This window comes from Camponotus vicinus, unplaced genomic scaffold (genome assembly GCF_025532165.1).
Source record: "Camponotus vicinus isolate PSW18456_S1 unplaced genomic scaffold, iyCamVici1.0 SCAF_14, whole genome shotgun sequence".
Taxonomy (NCBI): domain Eukaryota; kingdom Metazoa; phylum Arthropoda; class Insecta; order Hymenoptera; family Formicidae; genus Camponotus; species Camponotus vicinus.
In genome coordinates this window covers 7,021,753-7,045,436 of record NW_028141950.1, presented here as the reverse complement: position 1 = coordinate 7,045,436, position 23,684 = coordinate 7,021,753, and the positions used below count along the sequence as shown (strand labels likewise).

At 29.0% G+C, this 23,684-nt stretch overlaps 3 protein-coding genes across 5 annotated transcripts in view; 1 reads left to right on the top strand and 2 right to left on the bottom strand.

Moving 5' to 3' along the window:
* Nucleotides 1–94: 94 nt before the first annotated feature.
* Nucleotides 95–9,699, bottom strand: LOC145965328 (lipase 3-like). The gene is made up of 12 exons (XM_083088788.1): nucleotides 9,425–9,699; nucleotides 8,802–8,982; nucleotides 8,511–8,625; nucleotides 7,873–8,116; nucleotides 6,921–7,064; nucleotides 6,716–6,787; nucleotides 3,123–3,303; nucleotides 2,832–2,946; nucleotides 2,190–2,433; nucleotides 1,237–1,380; nucleotides 876–1,103; nucleotides 95–722 (listed from the first exon to the last, which is right to left on the bottom strand). The coding sequence occupies exons 1-12, from the start codon at nucleotides 9,584–9,586 to the stop codon at nucleotides 546–548; spliced, it is 2,007 nt and encodes a 668-aa protein (XP_082944914.1). The 5' UTR covers nucleotides 9,587–9,699; the 3' UTR covers nucleotides 95–545.
* Nucleotides 9,700–11,999: 2,300 nt separating this feature from the next.
* The window catches only part of LOC145965318 (guanine deaminase-like), a 39,241-nt gene continuing 27,556 nt past the window's right edge, over nucleotides 12,000–23,684 (top strand). Inside the window, exons 1-5 of one of the 2 annotated variants that reach the window (XM_083088773.1) lie at nucleotides 12,000–12,215; nucleotides 12,440–12,757; nucleotides 12,821–12,940; nucleotides 13,632–13,797; nucleotides 13,938–14,084. In XM_083088773.1, coding sequence (XP_082944899.1) covers nucleotides 12,860–12,940; nucleotides 13,632–13,797; nucleotides 13,938–14,084 — 394 coding nt within the window. In that variant the 5' untranslated portion in view covers nucleotides 12,000–12,215; nucleotides 12,440–12,757; nucleotides 12,821–12,859. Of the gene's footprint in view, nucleotides 12,216–12,439; nucleotides 12,758–12,820; nucleotides 12,941–13,631; nucleotides 13,798–13,937; nucleotides 14,711–23,684 lie in introns of those variants that run through there. The other variant, XM_083088772.1, reaches the window with a different exon arrangement.
* On the bottom strand, nucleotides 17,696–23,161 carry LOC145965283 (lipase 3-like). Of its 2 annotated transcripts, XM_083088725.1 has the most exons (8): nucleotides 23,121–23,161; nucleotides 22,603–22,785; nucleotides 21,656–21,836; nucleotides 21,390–21,504; nucleotides 20,744–20,987; nucleotides 19,833–19,985; nucleotides 18,599–18,826; nucleotides 17,696–18,518 (listed from the first exon to the last, which is right to left on the bottom strand). In XM_083088725.1, the coding sequence occupies exons 2-8, from the start codon at nucleotides 22,759–22,761 to the stop codon at nucleotides 18,342–18,344; spliced, it is 1,257 nt and encodes a 418-aa protein (XP_082944851.1). In that variant the 5' UTR covers nucleotides 22,762–22,785; nucleotides 23,121–23,161; the 3' UTR covers nucleotides 17,696–18,341. The 2 variants fall into 2 exon arrangements, with proteins under 2 accessions (XP_082944851.1, XP_082944852.1); XM_083088726.1 differs by lacking the exon at nucleotides 23,121–23,161 and having other exon boundaries at nucleotides 18,650–18,826; nucleotides 22,603–22,886.

The window sequence follows — 23,684 nt, the reverse complement described above, 5'->3', positions numbered from 1 at the left end:
ATATAGAACAATAAAACTAACAGCAAGTACGTTACGATATAATGTATATAATATATATATTTATATGTAGAATATTGTAATTGTTAACTGCAAATTAAAAAAAATGAGAAAATTATTTTTATTACAAACGGAAAGTAGAAAGTATATAAAAAGAATCGCTGAAGTGTTATGCATCGTATTATGTGTCGTATAATTCGGAAAATGTGTATACTGTAATCGCAAAAATCAAATGACTCAAACACCAAAATGAATATAATATTGAACATCTAAAAGAATCACAACATAGATCTAGTAATCGTATACAGGACAAGACGTGAAAAATAACTGGGAATTAAATGTTTCTAAATTAGTTGCTCCATCTACGAGTTATAAAAAAATTTTTCTTCCGAATCTTTGAACGCTTAATAAACATTTTTGATGTTGTAAAGAATACTAAGATATTATAAGTTTACATTTCATTGAATGAATGATTACAATCATCACATTACAATATTAATGAAAATCTAGCGTGTAACATTTATCTTTAATTTTGATTGTTGACAATATTATTTCACTGATGTAACATTGTTTGGATTTTCTCTTCTCATGATCTTCAGAATCCTATTGTATACGAGTTTTGAGGCATCTTTGCCCCACATAAAATCCACGTGATTGAATTTGGACCACGGCACTTCGTACATGTCCACTACATTAGGCAGTAAATGGTACAATCTTTTCACATCCTTGAATAAATATTTTTGTGAGTTATCGTATGCGATTTCTTTTCAATTACATTCCCAATTAAGTAATTTAAAATTCGATTTATATACAGTCAAGTGATTCCTTACTATATACATTTCCATTATTTGAATAAATACCTATTTTTCATTGCTTACCTCTGTGCTGATTAACCAGTCATTATCGCCGTAAAACAACGCGATTGGTACTTTGGTATTCGATAAATTATAATTTGGTGGTTCCATCGAATTATAAATCAATAGATTTCTCTCGCGACCGTAATCGTATTTGCGAAACTTGCCTGATTCAAATACCTGGACGAAATGCAGAATAGTCTTAGTGGAGGAGCCGGCCGGGTAATTATTCAAGATAACAGGCAGTAGAGTCTAACAATAAATAAAATACAATAATGATATACATGTGTATGAAGTTGATCACGCGATCGTGAAATTATCACGGAATGCGATATTTAAAGAATTGATCGGAGTTGTATTTTAGCAGCAAATTATTATTACTTACATTGTTAAACTGTTCGCGATCATCACCGCAGATCATAGACATGATATTGGAACAAAATTCAATGTTCTGGTCGCAGATATCTTTCAAAAGAAATCTCACAGAATCCCCGAGGAATTCATCGTGAAAGAACAATTGCATCGCCATCTGCAATTAAATATCTTAATAATTATGTAACTTATTGTAAATCTTGTAACTTTCTTGTCCGAGTTTTGTTTTAATTTTGAGAATAAATTAATAAATTTTTAACCAATTTTTTAAATCTATTAGAATAATTTATAAAAGCTTTAAAAGGCGTTACAAATTTAATTTTAAATCGTCATAGAATGTCCTCTTAAAATTGTAATTGTAGCCCAAAATTGAATATGTACAGCATAAACAAGCAAAATGTGAAGCAAGAAAAAATATGTAAGATTTTAAATGTTCAGAATTAATTTCATCAAAGGATGTTTTATTAAAAAAGCAATCTACTGCATTTATCATTCATATTTCATTGTCAGACAAATCTTTTTTTTTCTGTTCTGCCAGAAATTTGTTTCATTCTATTGATAGCATAAGAATTGAAAAATAATACATTATAATGTTGTTAACATTAAGTCAACATATGATCGTGTTCATTTATTGCTTACAATAAAATAATGTAGTTGATTGATCAATCATAGTCAAGTATTAATATGAATCGATTATTAAATTTAAATAGTTAATCCGAAATATCGATTTGGTTATTGCTACCGTTATATTATTTACATTGTTTATGTGCCATAACACTTATTTCTAACGCTGTTAACATTATTTTTCCATCTTCAGATAATGGTTTACAAACTATATCTCTAACAAAAAAAGTACTTTATTTAAAGATGTACTTTATTTTTTCACATTGTTTTAAATAATTATTACATTATAATAAAAATTAAGTGTATATCTTTTAATACTGTATCACCATTAAATTACTTTACCTTAATCTCATTTCTAAATGGATTCAAGTATTGTATCGGACTCTGCATGTGGTTTGTAAAGACTGCTGGCGCGAGACTGATCATCATTTGCACCATTTGAGCGATTTTCGGGCGCTCTGACGCCATTATGAAAAAACTAGTTGTGCCCATAGAATGACCAATAAATGTATGCAATGGTTTGGATCTCATATTCGTGATAAATGTAATCATCGCGGCTGAATCATAGATGCCCATTTCGTTGTAGCTAACGAAAAATTTAATCGATATATCATAAAATATATAAATATGTACACGGTCTCACATACACACACACGCGCGCGCGCGCACACACACACACACACACACAGAAAATAAATATACATATACATATATACATATATAATATATAAATTGCGTTTTAAAAGCAGAAACTAAAATTTTGCACAAAGAATGATTTACCAACAATCAAGAAGAAAAACAATATTTATATTGGTACAATAAAATGTAAGATATCTTGCAAATGATGCATTTTCGAACAAATAAGTACGTGTATATAAGTGTAACAAATCCTTACGTATTACGTCAAGTAAAAACAAATATTGTAACAATTTATTATTATTATCTCATTTTTATAACATTATTATTCATATTTTATGCTAGTACCTAAAATCCCAAAATGTCAAATTCGACGGAGAGAAGGAGATATGTGCCTTCGAGTAAATATTACCACGAAAATTTCCCAACCAAACATCATATCCCTGATCTGCTAAAAGGTAAGCTAAAATTCAAAAAAATTGCTTACAATATTTAACACGTCACTTACTTTCCATATAATATCTTAGCATACATATAAGATTAATTTTCAAATTTTGTGGCATTTTTATGATAAAGGCAAAATTGACGACATGATTTTATGATACATGTATGAGTTTAAAAATTGATTAATGGTCATACGCAATGCTTTGTTTTTGCCAAGAACAACCCAGTCAGCGGAGCTGCCTAAAAAACCATGCTGCAGCAGCACGGGTAAAGAATCATTGCCACCTGGGATACGATGTAACGTCAAGAGATAGCCGTCCTCCGTCATTACAACGTGAGATTCCGCAGGATAACCCGCTTTTCTTATCATCTCCGGCTGAAAAGAGACTGTGTAAGAAAGAGGAAAAACTGATCTGAACTTTAAATATATTTGAGCAACAAGAAATGCATAACATATTTATTTTCATAGGCATAAGCATGCAGACATACACATTTGACGTTATTTTACATTTTAAAATAAAGAAAGAAGAGGAATTTAATGTTAATTGCGCAGTATTAATAATTAAATATTAAATCAACCCTTCAAAAGCAACAAAAATGTATGAAAATACTATTCTATGTATTTTTAAAAACTATAATATAGTATAATTTTGCGGAACTATGCGATTTTCGTTCTGAATGACAGAACGCGGCCAGTAACTGCAGATTACTTTTTATCACTTTCAACAACATTAAAGAAATTAATCGAAATATTAAAGATTTAATCCTCGTTTCTATGAATGAAAACTATCGTTTACCGTGTCGAGAACAGAATCAGGATTGAATTCGATGTTTGACTGATTCCAATTAGTCCATATTATTCTCCTAATGAGCATACTTATCTCAGAGGTCACATTTATCGGAGCCGCTCTAAGATGACTACAAAACGACAGCAAATATATAAGCCCGATCAATTTCATTTCATCAATGAATGATTCAATAAACAGCGAAAGGAAACGGATAATTCGAGAGTTTTTCGGAGTATTGAGATATATGTCGTTGAAAATTAAGCAGAACGCGCGAAGACGATATACATAGATGCTACTGCGCGACATAGATACTAACTGCTTTTTACACGCTGCTTATCATCATATTAGAATAAATCGTCATTGTTTTTATGACTATTTTTTATCAGCTGGAAGAAAAGAATATGAATAAGATATTATTGTATTATTAATCACACGAGCACAAAGGCATTTCGAAAAAAATATAAATTTATATGTAAGCAATTATCCTTGTCCTCAATATGTGTACATATAGGATGGTCAAATGAAAAGGCAGGAGGATAATAAAATGCGTAAAATTAAATTATAAAATAAATGTAAAATTGACGTAAAATTAAATTATAAGATAAAGATTTATTGTGATCTGAGTGAGAAGTATCGTGTGTCAGAGTGGAAAGCTGTTGTCGATTCGATTTTGTAGAGAGGAGTCGTCCCCTTCGGTACTTCTTCTAAATAGGGATTCTTACGAGAAAATTGCCGTGATAGAAAAAGTAGTCCCGTCACATATAAATACAAAATGGATCTTCTTGCTCCCGAATACCGAGCAAATTAATTCGATACATGTTCGATTATTACTAATATTTATTGTTATTACGTTGATGGGGATAATATTTTGCATACTTTTATCCTGACTTTCGGGAAAACAACATTTTTTTCGAAGCGAAAAAAAACTGTTTCCAACTGAAAATACATTGCCCTACCCTGTTACTGGCAACATGTCATATTTAAATTTAAACGTTATGGCTTATGTATACAAGATTAGTTGCCAAATTTACAGCATAAAGTAAAAAACGAGTATATTTGAGGACTAAATTACTTTTAATCCTTGGATTCAATTTTTTATCTGCTGTTCGAAAAATTTGCCAGTTCTTATCTCGCTTTCTATCGGTTTTATTGCGATTTTCGAAAACTTCTGCCAAATTTAAATATATATGTACACATTTTATAGAAAATATATATATGTATATATTCTATATAAAATTATATATATATTTATTCGATTATATTGGAACCTTTTTTCCTACAGCAAATTTGCATGATTCGTGTTATTGCTGTCATAATTATACAAAGACAGATCGATATACATATGTATGATAAATTGCAAAAAAATCGCTTTAAGAATTAAATAAAGTCATTTAACTTTTCGACTAAATTTCAATTTTGAATTAAAAAACGGCAATCGTTTTTCAAGAATTTCTTAACAGCATTGAAGAAAACTAAGAGAAATAAAAATTTTAGTTCTCATTTCAATGAGTTATAAAGATACATTTACCGTTTGGAGAATTACATAGAGATTTTAATGTTTTTCGAACAAATCCAGTTAATTCAAGATATTCTCTTGGACTTGGCTCGAGTGTAATGTTATTTACCAGCGCTGAATCGGAATGACCGCAAAATGTCACTAAATACATATATGTACACGATCAATTTCATAGCATCGGTCGATAAAGTGATTGAATAAAAAATTTTAAAAATGAACGATGTAAGAATTTTGCGACGTATTGTCGAAGGAAATAACTGTAAAAGTAAAAGTGAAATAAATACAACTGCGTGTAATAGTTGATCACTTATTATATCACTTATTGTTACGACAAATCTTTATTTTATTGGCGATTTTCTTGTATTAACTATAAAGTAGAGAAAGAAAAAATATTATCGTCTTATTAGCCATAGAATCGTAATGTATTTCGGAAAATGTATATTGTAGAAGATAAATAACCGAAATTGCAATATAGAACATTAAACTAACAGCAAGTACATTACGATATAATATATATAAATTTATATGTATAATATTGTATTGCTTACTGCAAATTAAAAAAAACGAGAAAATTAAATATTTTTATCAGAAACGGATAAAAAGTACATAAAAAAAATTACTGAAGAATTATGTATCGTATAATTCGGAAAATGTGTACACCGTAATCGCAAAAATAAAATTAAATGACTCAAACAGTAGGATGAATATAATATTGAACATCTAAAAAAACCACAACATAAGTCTAATAATCATATATAAGACAAGACGTGAAGAATAAACTGCGAATTAAATTTTTCTAAATTAGTTGTTCCATCTACGAGTTGTAAAAACAATTTTGCTTTCGAATCTTTGAACGCTTAATAAACATTTTTGGATATTGTAAAGAATACTAAGACATTATAAGTTCACGTTTTATTGAATGAACGATTTTAATCATCAATATTACTGAAGATCTAACGTGTAACATTTATCTTTAAATTTGATTGTTGACAATATTATTCCACTGATGTAACGTTATGTGGATTTTCTCCTCTCATGATCTTGAGAATCCTATCGTATACGAGTTTTGGCGCATCTTTAGCCCATATAAAATCCACGTGATTAAATTTGGACCACGGCACTTCGTACATATCCACTACATTGGGCAGTGAATGGTACAATCTTTTCACATCCTTAAAGAAATATTTTTGTGAGTTATCGTATGCGATTTCTTTAAATTACCATTTCAATTAAGTAATTTAAAATTCGACTTATATACAATCAAGTGATTCCTTCCTATATACATTTCCATTATTTAAATAAATATGTACCTATTTTCCATTGCTTACCTCTGTGCGGACTAACCAGTCATTATTCCCATAAAACAACGCAATTGGTACTGTGATATTCGATAAATTGTAATTTGGTGGGTCCATAGAATTGTAGATCAACAGATTTTTCACGCGACCGTAATCGTATTTGCGAAACTTGCCTGATTCAAATACCTGGACGAAATGCAGAATAGTCTTAGTGGAGGAGCCGGCCGGGACATTATTCAAGATAACAGGCAGTAGAGTCTAACAATAAATAAAATACAATAATGATATACATGTGTATGAAGTTGATCACGCGATCGTGAAATCATCACGGAATGCGATATTTAAAGATTCGATCGGAGTTGTATTTTAACAGCAAATTATTATTACTTACATTGTTAAACTGTTCGCGATCATCACCGCAGATCATAAACATGATATTGGAACAAAATTCAATGTTCTGGTCGCAGATATCTTTCAAAAGAAATCTCACAGAATCCCCGAGGAATTCATCGTGAAAGAACAATTGCATCGCCATCTGCAATTAAATATCTTAATAATTATGTAACTTATTGTAAATCTTGTAACTTTCTTGTCCGAGTTTTGTTTTAATTTTGAGAATAAATTAATAAATTTTTAACCAATTTTTTAAATCTATTAGAATAATTTATAAAAGCTTTAAAAGGCGTTACAAATTTAATTTTAAATCGTCATAGAATGTCCTCTTAAAATTGTAATTGTAACCCAAAATTGAATATGTACTGCATAAACAAACAAAATGTGAAGCAAGAAAAAATATGTAAGATTTTAAATGTTCAGAATTAATTTCATCAAAGGATGTTTTATTAAAAAAGCAATCTACTGCATTTATCATTCATATTTCATTGTCAGACAAACCTTTTTTTTCTGTTCTGCCAGGAATTTGTTTCATTCTATTGATAGCATAAGAATTGAAAAATAATACATTATAATGTTGTCAACATTAAGTCAACATATGATCGTGTTCATTTATTGCTTACAATAAAATAATGTAGTTGATTGATCAATCATAGTCAAGTATTAATATGAATCGATTATTAAATTTAAATAGCTAATCCGAAATATCGATTTGGTTATTGCTACCGTTATATTCTTTACATTGTTTATGTGCCATAACACTTATTTCTAACGCTGTTAACATTATTGTTCCTTCTTCAGATAATGGTTTACAAACTATATCTCTAACAAAAAAAGTACTTTATTTAAAGATGTACTTTATTTTTTCACATTGTTTTAAATAATTATTACATTATAATAAAAATTAAGTGTATATCTTTTAATACTGTATCACCATTAAATTACTTTACCTTAATCTCATTTCTAAATGGATTCAAGTATTGTATCGGACTCTGCATGTGGTTTGTAAAGACTGCTGGCGCGAGACTGATCATCATTTGCACCATTTGAGCGATTTTCGGGCGCTCTGACGCCATTATGAAAAAACTAGTTGTGCCCATAGAATGACCAATAAATGTATGCAATGGTTTGGATCTCATATTCGTGATAAATGTAATCATCGCGGCTGAATCATAGATGCCCATTTCGTTGTAGCTAACGAAAAATTTAATCGATATATCATAAAATATATAAATATGTACACGGTCTCACATACACACACACGCGCGCGCGCGCACACACACACACACACACACAGAAAATAAATATACATATACATATATACATATATAATATATAAATTGCGTTTTAAAAGCAGAAACTAAAATTTTGCACAAAGAATGATTTACCAACAATCAAGAAGAAAAACAATATTTATATTGGTACAATAAAATGTAAGATATCTTGCAAATGATGCATTTTCGAACAAATAAGTACGTGTATATAAGTGTAACAAATCCTTACGTATTACGTCAAGTAAAAACAAATATTGTAACAATTATTATTATCTCATTTTTATAACATTATTATTCCTATTTTATGCTAGTACCTAAAATCCCAAAATGTCAAATTCGACGGAGAGAGGGAGATATGTGCCTTCGAGTAAATATTACCACGAAAATTTCCCAACCAAACATCATATCCCTGATCTGCTAAAAGGTAAGCTAAAATTCAAAAAAATTGCTTACAATATTTAACACGTCACTTACTTTCCATATAATATCTTAGCATACATATAAGATTAATTTTCAAATTTTGTGGCATTTTTATGATAAAGGCAAAATTGACGACATGATTTTATGATACATGTATGAGTTTAAAAATTGATTAATGGTCATACGCAATGCTTTGTTTTTGCCAAGAACAACCCAGTCAGCGGAGCTGCCTAAAAAACCATGCTGCAGCAGCACGGGTAAAGAATCATTGCCACCTGGGATACGATGTAACGTCAAGAGATAGCCGTCCTCCGTCATTACAACGTGAGATTCCGCAGGATAACCCGCTTTTCTTATCATCTCCGGCTGAAAAGAGACTGTGTAAGAAAGAGGAAAAACTGATCTGAACTTTAAATATATTTGAGCAACAAGAAATGCATAACATATTTATTTTCATAGGCATAAGCATGCAGACATACACATTTGACGTTATTTTACATTTTAAAATAAAGAAAGAAGAGGAATTTAATGTTAATTGCGCAGTATTAATAATTAAATATTAAATCAAACCTTCAAAAGCAACAAAAATGTATAAAAATACTATTCTATGTATTTTTAAAAACTATAATATAGTATAATTTTGCGAAACTATTTGATTTTCGATCTGAATAAGAGAACGCAGATTACTTTTTATCACTTTCGACGAGTAACAGCAGATTACTTTTTATCACTTTCAACAACATTAAAGAAATTAATCGAAATATTAAATATTTAATCCTCGTTTCTATGAATGAAAACTTTCATTTACCGTGTCGAGAACAGAATCAGGATTGAATTCGATGTTGGATTGATTCCAATTGGTCCATATTATTTTCCTAATGAGCATACTTATCTCAGAGATCACATTTATCGGAGCCGCTCTAAGATGACTACAAAACGACAGCATATATATAAGCCCGATCAATTTCATTTCTTCAATGAATGATTCAATAAACAGCGAAAGGAAACGGATAATTCGAGAGTTTTTCGGAGTATTGAGATATATGTCGTTGAGAATTAAGCAGAACGCGCGAAGACGATATAGATGCTACTGCGCGACATATATAATAACTGCTTTTTACACGCTGCGTACCATCATATTAGAATAAATCGTCATTGTATTCATGACTATTTTTTATCAGCTGTAAGAAAAGAATATGAATAAGATATTATTGTATTATTAATCATACGAGCACAAAGGCATTTCGAAAAAAAATATAAATTTATATGTAAGCAATTATCCTTGTTCTCGATATGTGTACATATAGGATGGCCAAATGAAAAGGCAGGAAGATAATAAAATGCGTAAAATTAAATTATAAAATAAATGTAAAATTAACGTAAAATTAAATTATAAGATAAAAATTTATTGTGATCTGAGAAATATATCGAGAGTAGAAAGCGGTTGTCAATCCGATTTTGTAGAGAGGAATCGTCCCTTTCGGTACTTCCTCTAAATAGAGACTCTTCCGAGAAAATTGCCGTGATAGAAAAAGTAGTCCCGTCATATATAAATGCAAAATGGATCTCTTTGCTTCAGAATATCGAGCCAATTAACTCGTTACATGTTTGATTACTACTATTATTTATCGTTGCTACGCTGATGGGGATAATATTTCGCATACTTTTATTCTGACTCTCGGGAAAACAACATTTGTTTCGAAGCTACAAGAAGAGCTCCCGATTTAAAATAAAATGAAAAGAATGAAACGGTTGATACATAGTTCTCTGTTCCGAGCAACATCTAAAATTTAAATTTATATCATCACTTACATATACAAGATAATTTGCCAAATTTACAGCACAAAATACAAAATGCACATATATAAGGACTAAAATACTTTTAATCGTTGAATGCAACTTTTATCTGCTGCTCAAAAAATTTGCCGCTAGTTCTTTAAAAAGATAAACGCCGATAATTTTTTTTTCAGCATTTCGCTTTCTATCTATTTTATTGCAATTTACGAAAATTTCTGCGAAGATTAATAAATATATGTATCATTCTATGTAAATTATATATATTATATATTTATATATATGATTTATATATTTGAACAATTTTCCTCGCAACAAATTCGAATGATTCGCGTCACTGCTATCGAAAATATGCGTAGATGCGTCGATAAGCATACATGTAATAAATCGCAAAAAATGGATTGAAGAATTATATATTCATTTGACATCTCTTCGCTTTTATATTGTAATTTGTATATACTTGTCAATTGCGCGTTCTTACTATTTACCGCAACAATTAATCATTCGCCACAACGATTTCTTGAAAACATGCGTGTCATACTAATTCGTCCTTGCACTAATCGCAAATAATATTAAAATGTTATAACTTTACGTTCCATCAAACTGACGATTGTGATTGCCATCAATAGCATCAATTAATAAAGACTTAGTGTGAAATATTCATCGTTTATTTTAATTGTCTACGTAATATCATCCCATTGATATAATATTATTTAAATTTTTTTTTTTCACAAACTTTTGAGTGCTCTCTCGTACACAAATTTGTGCGCATCCTTAGCCCACATAAAATCTACGTGATTGAATTTTGACCATTTTAAAATAACGGTTTCGAACGTTGTGTTATTTGTAATAAAAATACACAATAATAATATTACGTATATACATGTATGTTCTTTTATGCAGAAATAAAATTATTTGCACAATTATCTATTCTTTTATTATTATAGAGTACATAATGAATGGTAATATAAGAAAAAAATCCGTTATTTATAGTTTTTTTTTGAAAAATTAATTTTATTGTAGTTGTATTAGAAAGATTATATAATATAAAGATAAAGAGAAATATTTTAAAGCTTCTGCTAATAATAACATATTTTATTATATTGTTCCAATGGCGATTGTATATATTTAAATAACATATACAATGCAACGAATCTCAGCAGCACAACGAAAGGTTTTTATGATAAGGTTCTATGATTCACACGAATCAAAATAACGAAGTTGTTTTTACAGACAATGTTGGAATTCTCGTCGAGGATAGCGGTATTTAATATTCCATATATTATTTTTACTTTTATTTTTATCAGTTAGTTTTATTAATACTATTTTAATTAGTTTTATTAGTAATTCATCCAATGTATACTCCTGGACAAAATTAACGCATAATTTTTTTTCACTTTTTTTCTTTAAGAACCGATATTTAAATTTTAACGAAAAATTTTAAAGAAAAAGTGAAAAAAAAATTATGCGTTAATTTTGTCCAGGAGTGTAGATAAAATAAAACAATAATTATATTTTTATTAACATCTGTATTATACAATATCCAAATTATTGATGTTATTGAACGTCCGCCAGAACCTCATCAATTATTAAAGGATTTTCGCGCAATGTTCCATGGTGATTTATATCCAGGGCAATTTATAATACCTGGATTTATCGATTGCCATACACACGCAGTGCAGCTTCCGAATTTTGGGTTGGGTTACGAAAAAACTCGTTTAGACTGGCTAGAAATCTATACTTTTCCATTGGAAAAGCAATATGCTGATGAAAAATTTTCAAGAAACGTATTTGAAGCAGTTGTGGTATGTAATACATTTCGATTAACTATTTTTTGCGAAAAATATCAAAAAATAATAGTGTATACATAATATAAAATAACACACAGTAATATTTAAAATAATGCTATAAAAAATATGTAAAATATAATAATTGTATTTGACCTAAAAGATTCTTATCTTTTCATTATTATTTTAATTGTTGTTTAAATGTTATTTTCATTGTTGTATAAATGTTGTTTTAATTGCAGGATCGAACTGTAGAAACTGGGACGAAAACCGCTTGCTATTATGCATCGCAATATAACCCGGAAATGTGACGAAAATGAAGACGAAATAAAAGCTGTGAGAGAAATATTTAGATTACCGAGAAAATGATTTACATCATTATCTGATCTCTCTCTTTCTTGGCAAGAATTTCTCAGAGGTTTGCCATTGCTTTCCGAGAGAGGAGCGAACGAGATACAATTTTTCGATTCTACCGGGAATCGAACATGAGACCTTTGGCTTTGTAGACTAGTGCACTGTCTACTGTGCCACGCTTCGCCCAATGATTTACATATACACAGGTATACTTATGCAATATTCATCACACATTAGTATCAATTCAACTTGTTTTTCATTCTCTGTAGAGTCTCATCGCCGAAACTGAAAAAAGCGACATAAAAGCAATGAAAGAAAAATTCGGAGAACTGACATACACAGATGTTTACGAAAACATCTTCTTACAAGCTGGACTTCTTACCAACAAGGTAAGATTTAATTTTGCTTTGTCAATCTATTAAGTAGATTATAAAAGAATCAATACTATACAGGGTGTCCCATTTTAAGTGTCTACCCCAAATATCTCTCTCATTTTTGATTTTAGAGATTTTAGTTAATTTGCAATTAACAATTTTGATTTTAGAGATTTTAGTTAATTTGCAATTAACAATTACATTTTTTTTCTTCGAAACAACTATGTGTTTTCTTTACACCAGTTGATTCCTCTCATTATTTTGTGCATAAAAGTATTAAGGTAAGATAATCGAAAAATGAATGTTTTACAAGATATTTTACGGTTTATGTAAAATTAAGAAATGATTTCAAGCTTCATAACTCGAAAAGTACTTAATGAAAACTAACTTAATTATAGTGTTTTGGAAAGCCCTCGATATGAGCTACAAGAATGTGTAAAAATATATAGGGTGTTCCATTTAAAAAAATTGAAGTGACCTTCACGTGACCTTCAAATGACTCTTCAAGGTCAAATCAATGGTACCATCTTATGGCCCCCTCGAAACCATACAAAACATGTCTGAACCATTTTTCTCTAAAATCAAAAATGAGAGAGATATTTGGGGTGGACACTTAAAATGGGACACCCTGTATATATTTTCATATACAATAGAGATGTTCCGATTAAATGTATGCTTATAATACAGATTTAATCTTTTTTTACAGACAACATTAGTACATGGGATCTATCTATCCGATGATGAACTTAACACGCTTGCGAATCGAGGAACAGCTATAATTCACTGTCCATCATCGAATTTAAATCTGAAAAGCGGACTTTGCGATGTACGGAAAATAAAATCACATAATATTAATGTCGGTCTTGGAACAGGTACAAGAATTTTGTCTCGCAAAAATTTATAATAATGACATATTTTTATATAAAATTCAATGTAATAACTGGTCGACGTAATACATTATTACGTCGATATAATTCATTATTACGTTAATAATAAATGTATCTTCTGTCAGGTGTTTCAATTGGACCAAATTACAGCATGTTGGATGAGATGAGGTCAGCTTTACATGTATCAAATACTCTATATCTAAGGGGACGTACTGATCTACCACTTAATTACAAAGATGTGTTCACTATGACAACATTAGGAGGAGCTAAAGGTAAAGTTCGAGTATTGTATATTAGAAACGATAATTATCGTGCAAAATATGTCTTTAATTAAGTGTATATTGACTATATTTATCGCTTTCGATTGAGGACAAAGTCGGTAATTTCATGCCAGGCAAACAATTTGATGCTCTCATCATAGATATGAGAATAAAATAGAGCTCCTTAAATTATTTCAGAGAATACACACTCGCGGAAAAATTTCAACAATTCATGCATTCTGGCAATAGTCATAACATTGTATCAGTTTATGTAAAGGGCGAGAAAGTTAAATTTAATAATTTTATGAATAGGAAAGCTCGCTCAAATTATTAAAAATTAAATTGACATTGGCACATAAGTAGGCACAATATTTAGATAATATAATTATAATTGGCACAACATTTAGATATGATGTATAATATTTGTCAAAACTGTGGCGAAATAGTAAAATAGAGTACACGCTGAAATGCCACATATGTCGTGCGCGTGCCGCCCCTGATTCAAACGTAATCTAAAGCGCTTTCGTTAATTTAAAGTTGCTCTCATTTAAAAAGTAATGTTCAGACGCAATTTTGCCACAGGAAAAAATTGTTTGTTTTGATACAAACAATCATGCTGTGCATTCCGCATCCGCGAATTTTGGTACACCTATATATATATATATATATATATATATATATATATATATATATATATCTTTTAACATCAATATTATATTTAAAAAAATATTATTTAAACATATTATTATATATTTTAAAAAAGAAAAACATCTTTAATGTTAATTGAATAGTATTAATTAATTAATTAGTATTTATAAGTATTAAATGTACTCTTAAAGAGCTACCAAAATATATAAAAATACTATTTCCCATATCTTTAAAATTGTATATAATTTTGCGAAATTACTATTTTCCTTTTAAATAAAAGAATTAGTAGCGGCATAAGATCACTTGTTATCATTTTCAACACCATTGAAAAAGTTAATCGAAATATTAATGATTTTAATCCTCGTTTCTATGAATGAAAACTTTCATTTACCGTATTAATAACAGGGATGGGAAAGTTACTTTTTAAAAGTAATTCGTTACCGTTACTCGTTACCGTTATTAGTTACTTATTTTTAAAAATAACTAGTTACCGTTACCGTTACTTCAAAAGTAACGATTCGTTACTTTTTCTTTTTTTTACTTTTATTGTTAAAGCAAGATAGAATTAAATAAAAAATTTACTTTGGTAATATTTTTTATTAAAATATTAATAAGAACAACAAATTTTTTATTTTAAATTTACAAAACCGTAAAAAATTTAAAGAGCTATAGATTTTAAAGCACTTAACATGTAACTTCACATATAAATAAAAAAAATTTAATTTCCATTAAATTTATAAATACAACTAAATTTACATTCTTTTTGTGCGCTCTCGTCCGATGTTACGTCAAACTTGAAAACTGGCCAATCACATCCATTCCTCAGAAGAATGGAATAACTGTGATTGACCAATGATGTCATTAATCGCTCTCAGAGGTGTCTGTGAAGCCGGCACGACAATCTACAAATTTAAGAAAAATACTAAGAGTTCTGATAGCACTTTTCATAGTTCTTCAGTTCCTGAAAATTAATAAACAATTAAATAATTATTTATAAAATGGTAAACGTTCGAAACTCTGCGCAAAAATGTTTCTAAAGGATAGAACTCTTATAGAACTGTCCAGAATTGCCGTTAAAACTAGAGAAAATCATCAGCAAGACACATTTTCACTAAGTGTCGTGCTGGTCGAGAACATTAAGAATTCATAAAAAATTATTAATTTTTGGAATATCGATCTGAAATTGCATATATAGTCTAAACTATAGCAGAACTATCGAGAACTGTTGTCAAAAATAATAATATTCAACGCGTTTTGGTATTTTAGAGGGAAGAGTGTCGTGCTAGATTCGCGAAGTTAGTACATTTCTTCGATTTCGATTTTTTAATATAAGGAATGCGGAACTATTTTTAATTTTTGTCAGGAACTGTAGAACTATGAGTGCTATCAAAACTCTTAGTATTTTTTTGAAATTCATAGATTGTCGTGCCAGCTTCACAGACACCTCTCAGAGCAATAAATTTCATCCGAAGTATTATTGAATTTTATATGAATGTCGGTCGATGACTAAAAATTGAATATGACAGAAATACGATGTCATAAGTATTTTCAAAATATGAAAAGTAACGGTAAAAGTAACTGTTAAAATCGTTATCGTTACTAAAAAAAATGTAACTACGTTATCGTTTCAGTTACAGAAAAAAAAATGTAACGCCGTTACCAGTCTGTTACAAAAGAAAGTAACTATAACGGTGTTACAAGTAACTATAACGGTGTTACAAGTAACATTAGCATTACTTTCTAACCTTGGTTAATAATGACGTCAGAATTGAATTTAGTCTTCGACCAGATAGTCCATATTATTCTCTTCAAGAGAGTGCTTAACTGAGGGATCACATTTGCTAGGGCCGTACTAAAACGATCACAAATGATTACAAACGGCAGCAAACACATGATAAATTTCATGAATGATTCAATAAACAGTCATAAAAGAAAACGGACAACTCGAGAGTTTTTTGGAGTGAGATATATGTATGTCGTTGCAAATAAAGCAGAATACGCGAACGCGATGTGAATACTACTGCATCACTTGTTGTTGTTTAACTGTTGTAACTGTTACCTTTCTAACTTACAATTAGATATTTGAGTGTCCGTACCTTTTTAACAACTGTTTTCGTATTAAAATGAATCATGATTATTGCATTTATGACTATTTCTTATCAGATGGAAAAAAAGACGGAGAAATATTATTAATTATTCAACATAAAACATTTCGAAAAATAACAATATATACACAAATCTACAAAATAAATGCTGGACTTGTATAGCGTAGAATAAAAATTGCATATATGTAAGGACTAAAATACTCTTAATCGTTGAATTAAACTTTTATTTATCGTTCAAAAAATTTGCCGCTAGTTCTTTACCTTGCACAAAGAGATGAACGTCGATCTCTGTTTCTTTCAGCATTTCTTTGTCTTATTACAATTTTCGAAAATTTCTGCAAGGGTTAAAAAATAATTATTAACAAGACATGTTGTATTTGTGATGTAATTTGTGTTAATTTCTATAATATATTTTGGTAAATCTTATATAAATTATAACGTAACTTTTCCATCAATCAATATAGGTCCCATGTATTCATACTGAAAATAAGAATAATTTCAGTATGCTATCTTTTAATTATTTATTAATTGCGGATGGCTTTGAATTATTTTGCATACTTTTAAGAAGAATATTTAACAGAGATTTAGAATTTTAATGAAATTGTGTATTGTATGTATGTATGTGTGTGAATTTTATCTCGTTTTTCTTTAAATTAAAATGTAAAATTGAAACTATATATAATTATTAATCATCAAAATTTATAGATACTACATCATTATGATGCAGTATTCAAAAATCATAATACAATATTATCAAAAATCATAATAATAAATCATATACTGCATCAAAATCTCGATATTGATAAAGGAGAAAGAATACATGCATATTTAGAGTTTTCTATACCATATAATATTACAAATCGACACAAGTAAATTTCATAAAATTAATTTATTCCAAAGTGATGTTATAAATATAAAATATAAAGTAGTTTATACATTTTATATTGGATTTTTAATTAAATATATCGATAGTTTCTAATTAGATCATATCAATTATATTTTTATTCTTCGCAGAGATCATCTTCCAGAAGATTAATATCTTTTAAACATCTTGTAATATTTCATATTTATTCTTATCATTAGATGTCGCTACAATAATTCTGTGCACGGATAATTTCTGATGTACGAACAATTCTATGATTGTAATTCTATACATAATTTCTATCTAATTCGGTGACTTTAGATACGATGTAATGGATGATTCTTTTTTTTTAATTTCCATTACATAAGTATTTTGTTGATTTTCAGTATATGTATGTGAGTATTTTGTTGATTTTCAGTATATGTATGAAAAAATCGAAATTCTCTTTCTCTTTATCACAAGAAAACAAGCGTATTGTACTAATTCCTTTTTACATTAATCATAAATAATAATTAAAATATTAAAATATTAAAATATTTTGCCTTCATATCTTTTCAGCGAACTCTGAACGATTCTGATTGTCATCATTCGCATTAATATTAATAAAGATTAAGTGTGAAATATTTATCATTTATTTAAATTGTCTATATAATATTATCCTATCGATATAACATTGCTTAAATTTTTATTCTTCATAAGCTTGAATGCTCTCTCATACACAAGTTTGGGCGCATCCTTAGCCCATATAAAATCCAGATGATTGAATTTGGGACACGGCACTTCGTACATATCCACTACATTGGGAAGTATGCGGTACAATCTTTTCACATCCTTGAAGAAATACTTTTGTCAATTATTGATTTTGTCAGCTTCACAATTAACTCTATAAATCTCTGTTACGTATTACTTACGACGATATTAACTAGCAAATCGCCAGAGCCGTAGAATAATGCGATAGGTACCGTGATATTTGCCAGATCGTAGTCCGGAGGTTCAGCCGAATTATATATCAACAGATTTCTCGCGCGACCGTAATCATATTTGCGAAACTTGCCCGAATGGATTTCTTGAAGATAGTGTTCTATTGCCTTAACCGAGAAGCCGTCCAGGAAGTCACTTAAGATGATGCGTTGCAAGGTCTAAGAATAAATAGAGAATAATAAAGATATATACAAAGATATACAGGGTGTTAAAAAAGTATCGCATACGCTCAGTGCCATCCGATAGAGAAGGAGAATTTAAGAAAAAATGTCTAATACAATTTTTCGATCCCATGAATAATTTCGCCGCAATTAATTATTGTAATCAGTTAATCAGCGCGGAGCTACAAGAGGAAGCCAGGGGCGAAGCGCGCGAAGTCTGCGGCGCGATGGCTACCGCGCTCATACCATGCTCTCATACCGAGCGGAGGGAAAGTACTTGCGATCTATTTATTTATTTTACTCACCTTCTTTTTGATAAGAGTAACAAAATAATTTACAGGAACAATCATCACGTAAAAATTCGCGTGATTCTAATATATCACGATACAGACTTTGTTAATTTAATGAAAAAATTTATTTTTAATAAGTAAGAAGCGAAAATTAATCCTCTTTAACTCATTTTTTAAAATGTTAACTGAAAATATTAATTAAATTATCTTGCCTTCTTACTTATTAAAAATAAATTCTTTCATTAAATTAACAAAGTCTGTATCGTGATATAATCACGCAAATTTTTACGTGATGATTGTTCCTGTAAATTATTTTGTTACTCTTATCAAAAAGAAGGTGAGTAAAATAAATAAATAGATCGCAAGCACTTTCCCTCCGCTCGGTACGAGAGCATGGTATGAGTGCGGTAGCCGTCGCGCCGCAGACTTCGCGCGCCTCGCCCCTGGCTTCCTCTTGTAGCTCCGCGCTGATTAACTGATTACAATAATTAATTGCGACGAAATTATTCATGGGATCGAAAAATTGTATTAGACATTTCTTCTTAAATTCTCCTTCTCTATCGGATGGCACTGAGCGTATGCGATACTTTTTTAACACCCTGTATGTTAAGTTACATCTACAACAATCTATAGTCGAGCAATTTAAAATATGATAATCGAAGCTTGGATGGAATTATACTTCGATCGCGATTTTCGCGAAATTATGTACTCACGTAATTAAATTGTTCGCGATTATCACCCCATAACATAGACATTATATTGTAGCAGATCTTTCCGGCGATGTTTTGGTCGCAGATATTTTTCAAAAAAAATCTCACAAAATCGCTCTGGAGAAATTCACCGTGGAAAAATAATTGCATCACTATCTGCAATTGAAAATCTCTTAATCGTGATGTAATTTACTTATAATTTTTCTTTATTAAAGTTTTAACGATATAACTTTAAGAATAAATTAGGAAATTTTTATCTAGTTTTTTCAACATATTACATTAATTTATAAAAGCTTCGAGAATTGCTCCAATTTTAATTTTAACTCGTCAAAGAATATCTTGTTAAAATTTGGAACCATAAATTCAATATGTACGGCAAAAACAAACAGGATGTGAAGCATAAAAAGAGAAGTAAGTTTTTGAATGTTTAGAATTAATTTCTTCGGAAATTTGTAAAACGGAATCCATTGTATTTCTCATTTATATTTCACTGTGAGACAAATATTCTTTTTCTATTTTACAAGAAATTTCTTTCGTTCTATTAATAAAATAAAAATTGAAAAATAACACATTAAGTCAATAATATATAAAAAACATAAGCGGTAAACAATGAGCATATGATCGTGTAGTACAAGTATTAATATGAATCGATTATTAGATTTAAGTAACTAATCAAAAATATCGATTTCGTTACTACTAACGTAATTACTTATACATTATTTATATATACCATAACATTTATTTCTAACGTCGTTAACATTATTTTTGTTTCTTTAGATAATAGTTTAAAAATTTTAACTATAACAAAAAAAATACAAAATGTACAATATTTTTTATATTTCAATTTGTTTAGTTATTACACGATAATAAAATTTATATATATGACTTTTAACATCACTATTATATTATTTTACTTTAATCATTCTCCTGATGGGAACCAAGAATCGCATCGGACTTTGCATATGATTTAGAAAGACCACCGGCCCGAAGTTGATCATCAATTTCACCATTCGAGCGATTTCTGGACGCTCTGATGCCATTATGTAAAAACACGTTGTGCCCATAGAATGGCCAATACATGTGTGCAATGGTTGCGATCTCATGTTCGTGATAAATGTAATCATTGCGGATACATCATAGATGCCTATTTCGTCAAAGCTAATAAAAAATTTAATCTATAAATCAATAAAATCAATAAAATAAATCAATAAAATGAAAAATATAAAAAATATATAAATATTTACATACAGACACACAGAGAAAATAAATATATTATGTACATATGTATATAATATATTAAGTGTTACGCATGTAACATAAGCAGAAACTAAAATTTTGCACAAAAAGTTATTTACATAAAAAATCAAGAAAAATAATAATAAATGCATCATATTGGCACAATTAAATGTGAGATATCTTGAAGACGATGCATTTTCAAAAGTCTAAGTAAATATATATAAAAGTTCTTATGTATCACGTCAAATTATAATTATAATGATTGTAACAATTATTATTATCTTATTTTTATAACACATTATTATTCTTATTTTATGTTGGTACCTGAAATCCCAAAATGTCGGATTCGACGGAGATATTGAGATATGTGCCTTCGAGTAGGTAGTACCACGAAAATTTCCCAACCAAACATCGTATCCCTGATCTGCTAAGAGATAAGCTATAAATAAAAAAAAGTGTTGTAGTATCATATTATATATATAATATTAATTTCTAAATTTTGTGGCATTTTTACGATAGAAATAAAATTGACAATGTTATAGCAGTTTTGCGATACATGTATGCGTTTAAAAATTGATTAATGATCGTACGGACTGCTTTGCCTTTGCCAGGAATAAGCCATTTTGAGGAGCTAGTTGTAAGACCGTGCAGCAGCAACACGGGTAAAGAATCGTTGCCACCTGGGATACGATGTAACGTCAAGAGATAGCCGTCCTCCGTCGTTATAACGTGAGCTTCCACGGGATACTCAGCTTCTCTTATCATCTCCGGCTGAAAGAAAAAAACTGCGTAAGAAAAAGGAAAGTTGGCCTAAACTTGAAATAAATTTGAGCAACAAGAAGTGCATATTATATTTACTTTCAAATAAATAGGGCAATTCTATAATACAAATAATATAAATATAATACTTTAATATCTAAAAAATATGAATAATTAATGTGTAAAATCGTTATAATAAAAATAATCATGAGATATAAATCAAAATCAAATCAGCATCATTTTTAATTAAGTGTGATTGTACAGAAATTTGTAGCAATTATCCTTTCGCGCAATGAAATATGAGACTCGATAAAAATGTTTTCAAAGCATATTTTAAAACAATTAATTTCTTTTATATTCATCTTTTAAATTAATTTTTAATTAAATTTAAATCAATTTGAAATTAAAATAAATATTTAAAAAAATTCTATTTAAACATATTATTTAAAAAATATTATTTTAAAAATATTATTTAAAAAATAATATTTAAACATATTATTATATATTATTTCAAATAAGAAAAAAATCTTTAATGTTAATTAAGTAGTATTAATTAGTATTTATAAGTATTAAATCTATTCTTAAAGAGCTACAAAAATATGTAGAAATACTATTTCATATATCTTTAAAAATTGTATATAATTTTGCGGAATTACTATTTTTCTTTTAAATAAAGGAATTAATAGCGGCATAAGATTATTTTCAACACCATTGAAAAAGTTTATCGAAATATTAAAGATTTTAATCCTCTTTTCTATAAATGAAAACTTTTATATACCGTGTTAACAATGACGTCAGAATTGAATTCGGTCTTCGACCAAATAGTCCATATTATTCTCTTCAAGAGAATGCTTAACTGAGGGATCACATTTGCTAGGGCCGCACTAAAACGACCACAAACGACCATAAACGACAGCAAATACATGATAAATTTCATCTCACCCACGAATGATTCAACAAACTGTAAAAGAAAACGGACAATTCGAGAGTTTTTCAGATGAGATATATGTTATTGAAAATAGAGCAGAATACGCGCTCGGTCCGCGAATACTACTGCGCTTAACTAATGCTTATCATCATATTAAAACGAATCATCATTGCATTTATAACTATTTTTTATCATATGGAAAGAAAAAATATTATGTACTTTTAATCATACGCTCAACATTCAGAAAAATAAAAATATGAATACATACATATATACAAGATAAATTGTCAGACTTACAGCATAAAATAAAAAGCGCATACATATATATAACAGCTAAAGTACTCTTAATCCTTAAATTTAATTTTTACCTGCTGTTTGGAAAATTTGCCGCTAGTTTTTATCTCGCTTTCTATCTGTTTTATTGCAATTTTCGAAGATTTCTGCTAAGATCAAAGAAAAATAATAAATAAATATTAACAGTTTGTTAACATTTTTAACATAGGTTTTGAATTTTGAAAAGAAATTGTATATTTAATTTTATTAAATTGTTTTTTTTTAAATTATAATATAAAAGTAAAACAATGTATAAATGTTTATATCAATTATATCAACTATGCAAGAATTATAGATATATATAGAGCGTATCAGCAAATATCGACTTTCTAACTAGAGGATATCAATTATATTTTTTTTCCTTGACAGAGAGTCTTACGGAAGACTAATATTTTTTAAACGTCTTGCAACGTTTTATATTTTCTTTATCATTGTAAATTTTCCTTACGATAGCTCCGCTCTTAAGAAAATAAAACAGTCAAATCTGATAACAAAACTGCGCACTAACTGAATAACTGATCATTGTAACTGATGACAGCAGAATCAATATATTGATCAACAGAATTTGGATCTCGGTGCCTTTTTTTATCAGTTTTGAC

Excerpts from the sequence above, each read along its gene's own strand:
- LOC145965328 (XM_083088788.1), bottom strand. The coding sequence starts at position 9,586 with ATGAAATTGATCGGGCTTATATATATGCTGTCGTTTTGTAGTCATCTT. Across the intron at positions 7,065-7,872 it reads CATTTAGAAATGAGATTAAG|ATGGCGATGCAATTGTTCTT; the intron begins GTAAAGTAATTT and ends ATTTAATTGCAG. Across the intron at positions 2,947-3,122 it reads TGGCAAAAACAAAGCATTGC|CTTACCTTTTAGCAGATCAG; the intron begins GTATGACCATTA and ends TTTGAATTTTAG.
- LOC145965283 (XM_083088725.1), bottom strand. The coding sequence starts at position 22,761 with ATGAAATTTATCATGTATTTGCTGTCGTTTATGGTCGTTTGTGGTCGT. Across the intron at positions 21,505-21,655 it reads TGGCAAAGGCAAAGCAGTCC|CTTATCTCTTAGCAGATCAG; the intron begins GTACGATCATTA and ends TTTTATTTATAG. Across the intron at positions 18,827-19,832 it reads ATCGCGAACAATTTAATTAC|ACCTTGCAACGCATCATCTT; the intron begins GTGAGTACATAA and ends ATTTATTCTTAG.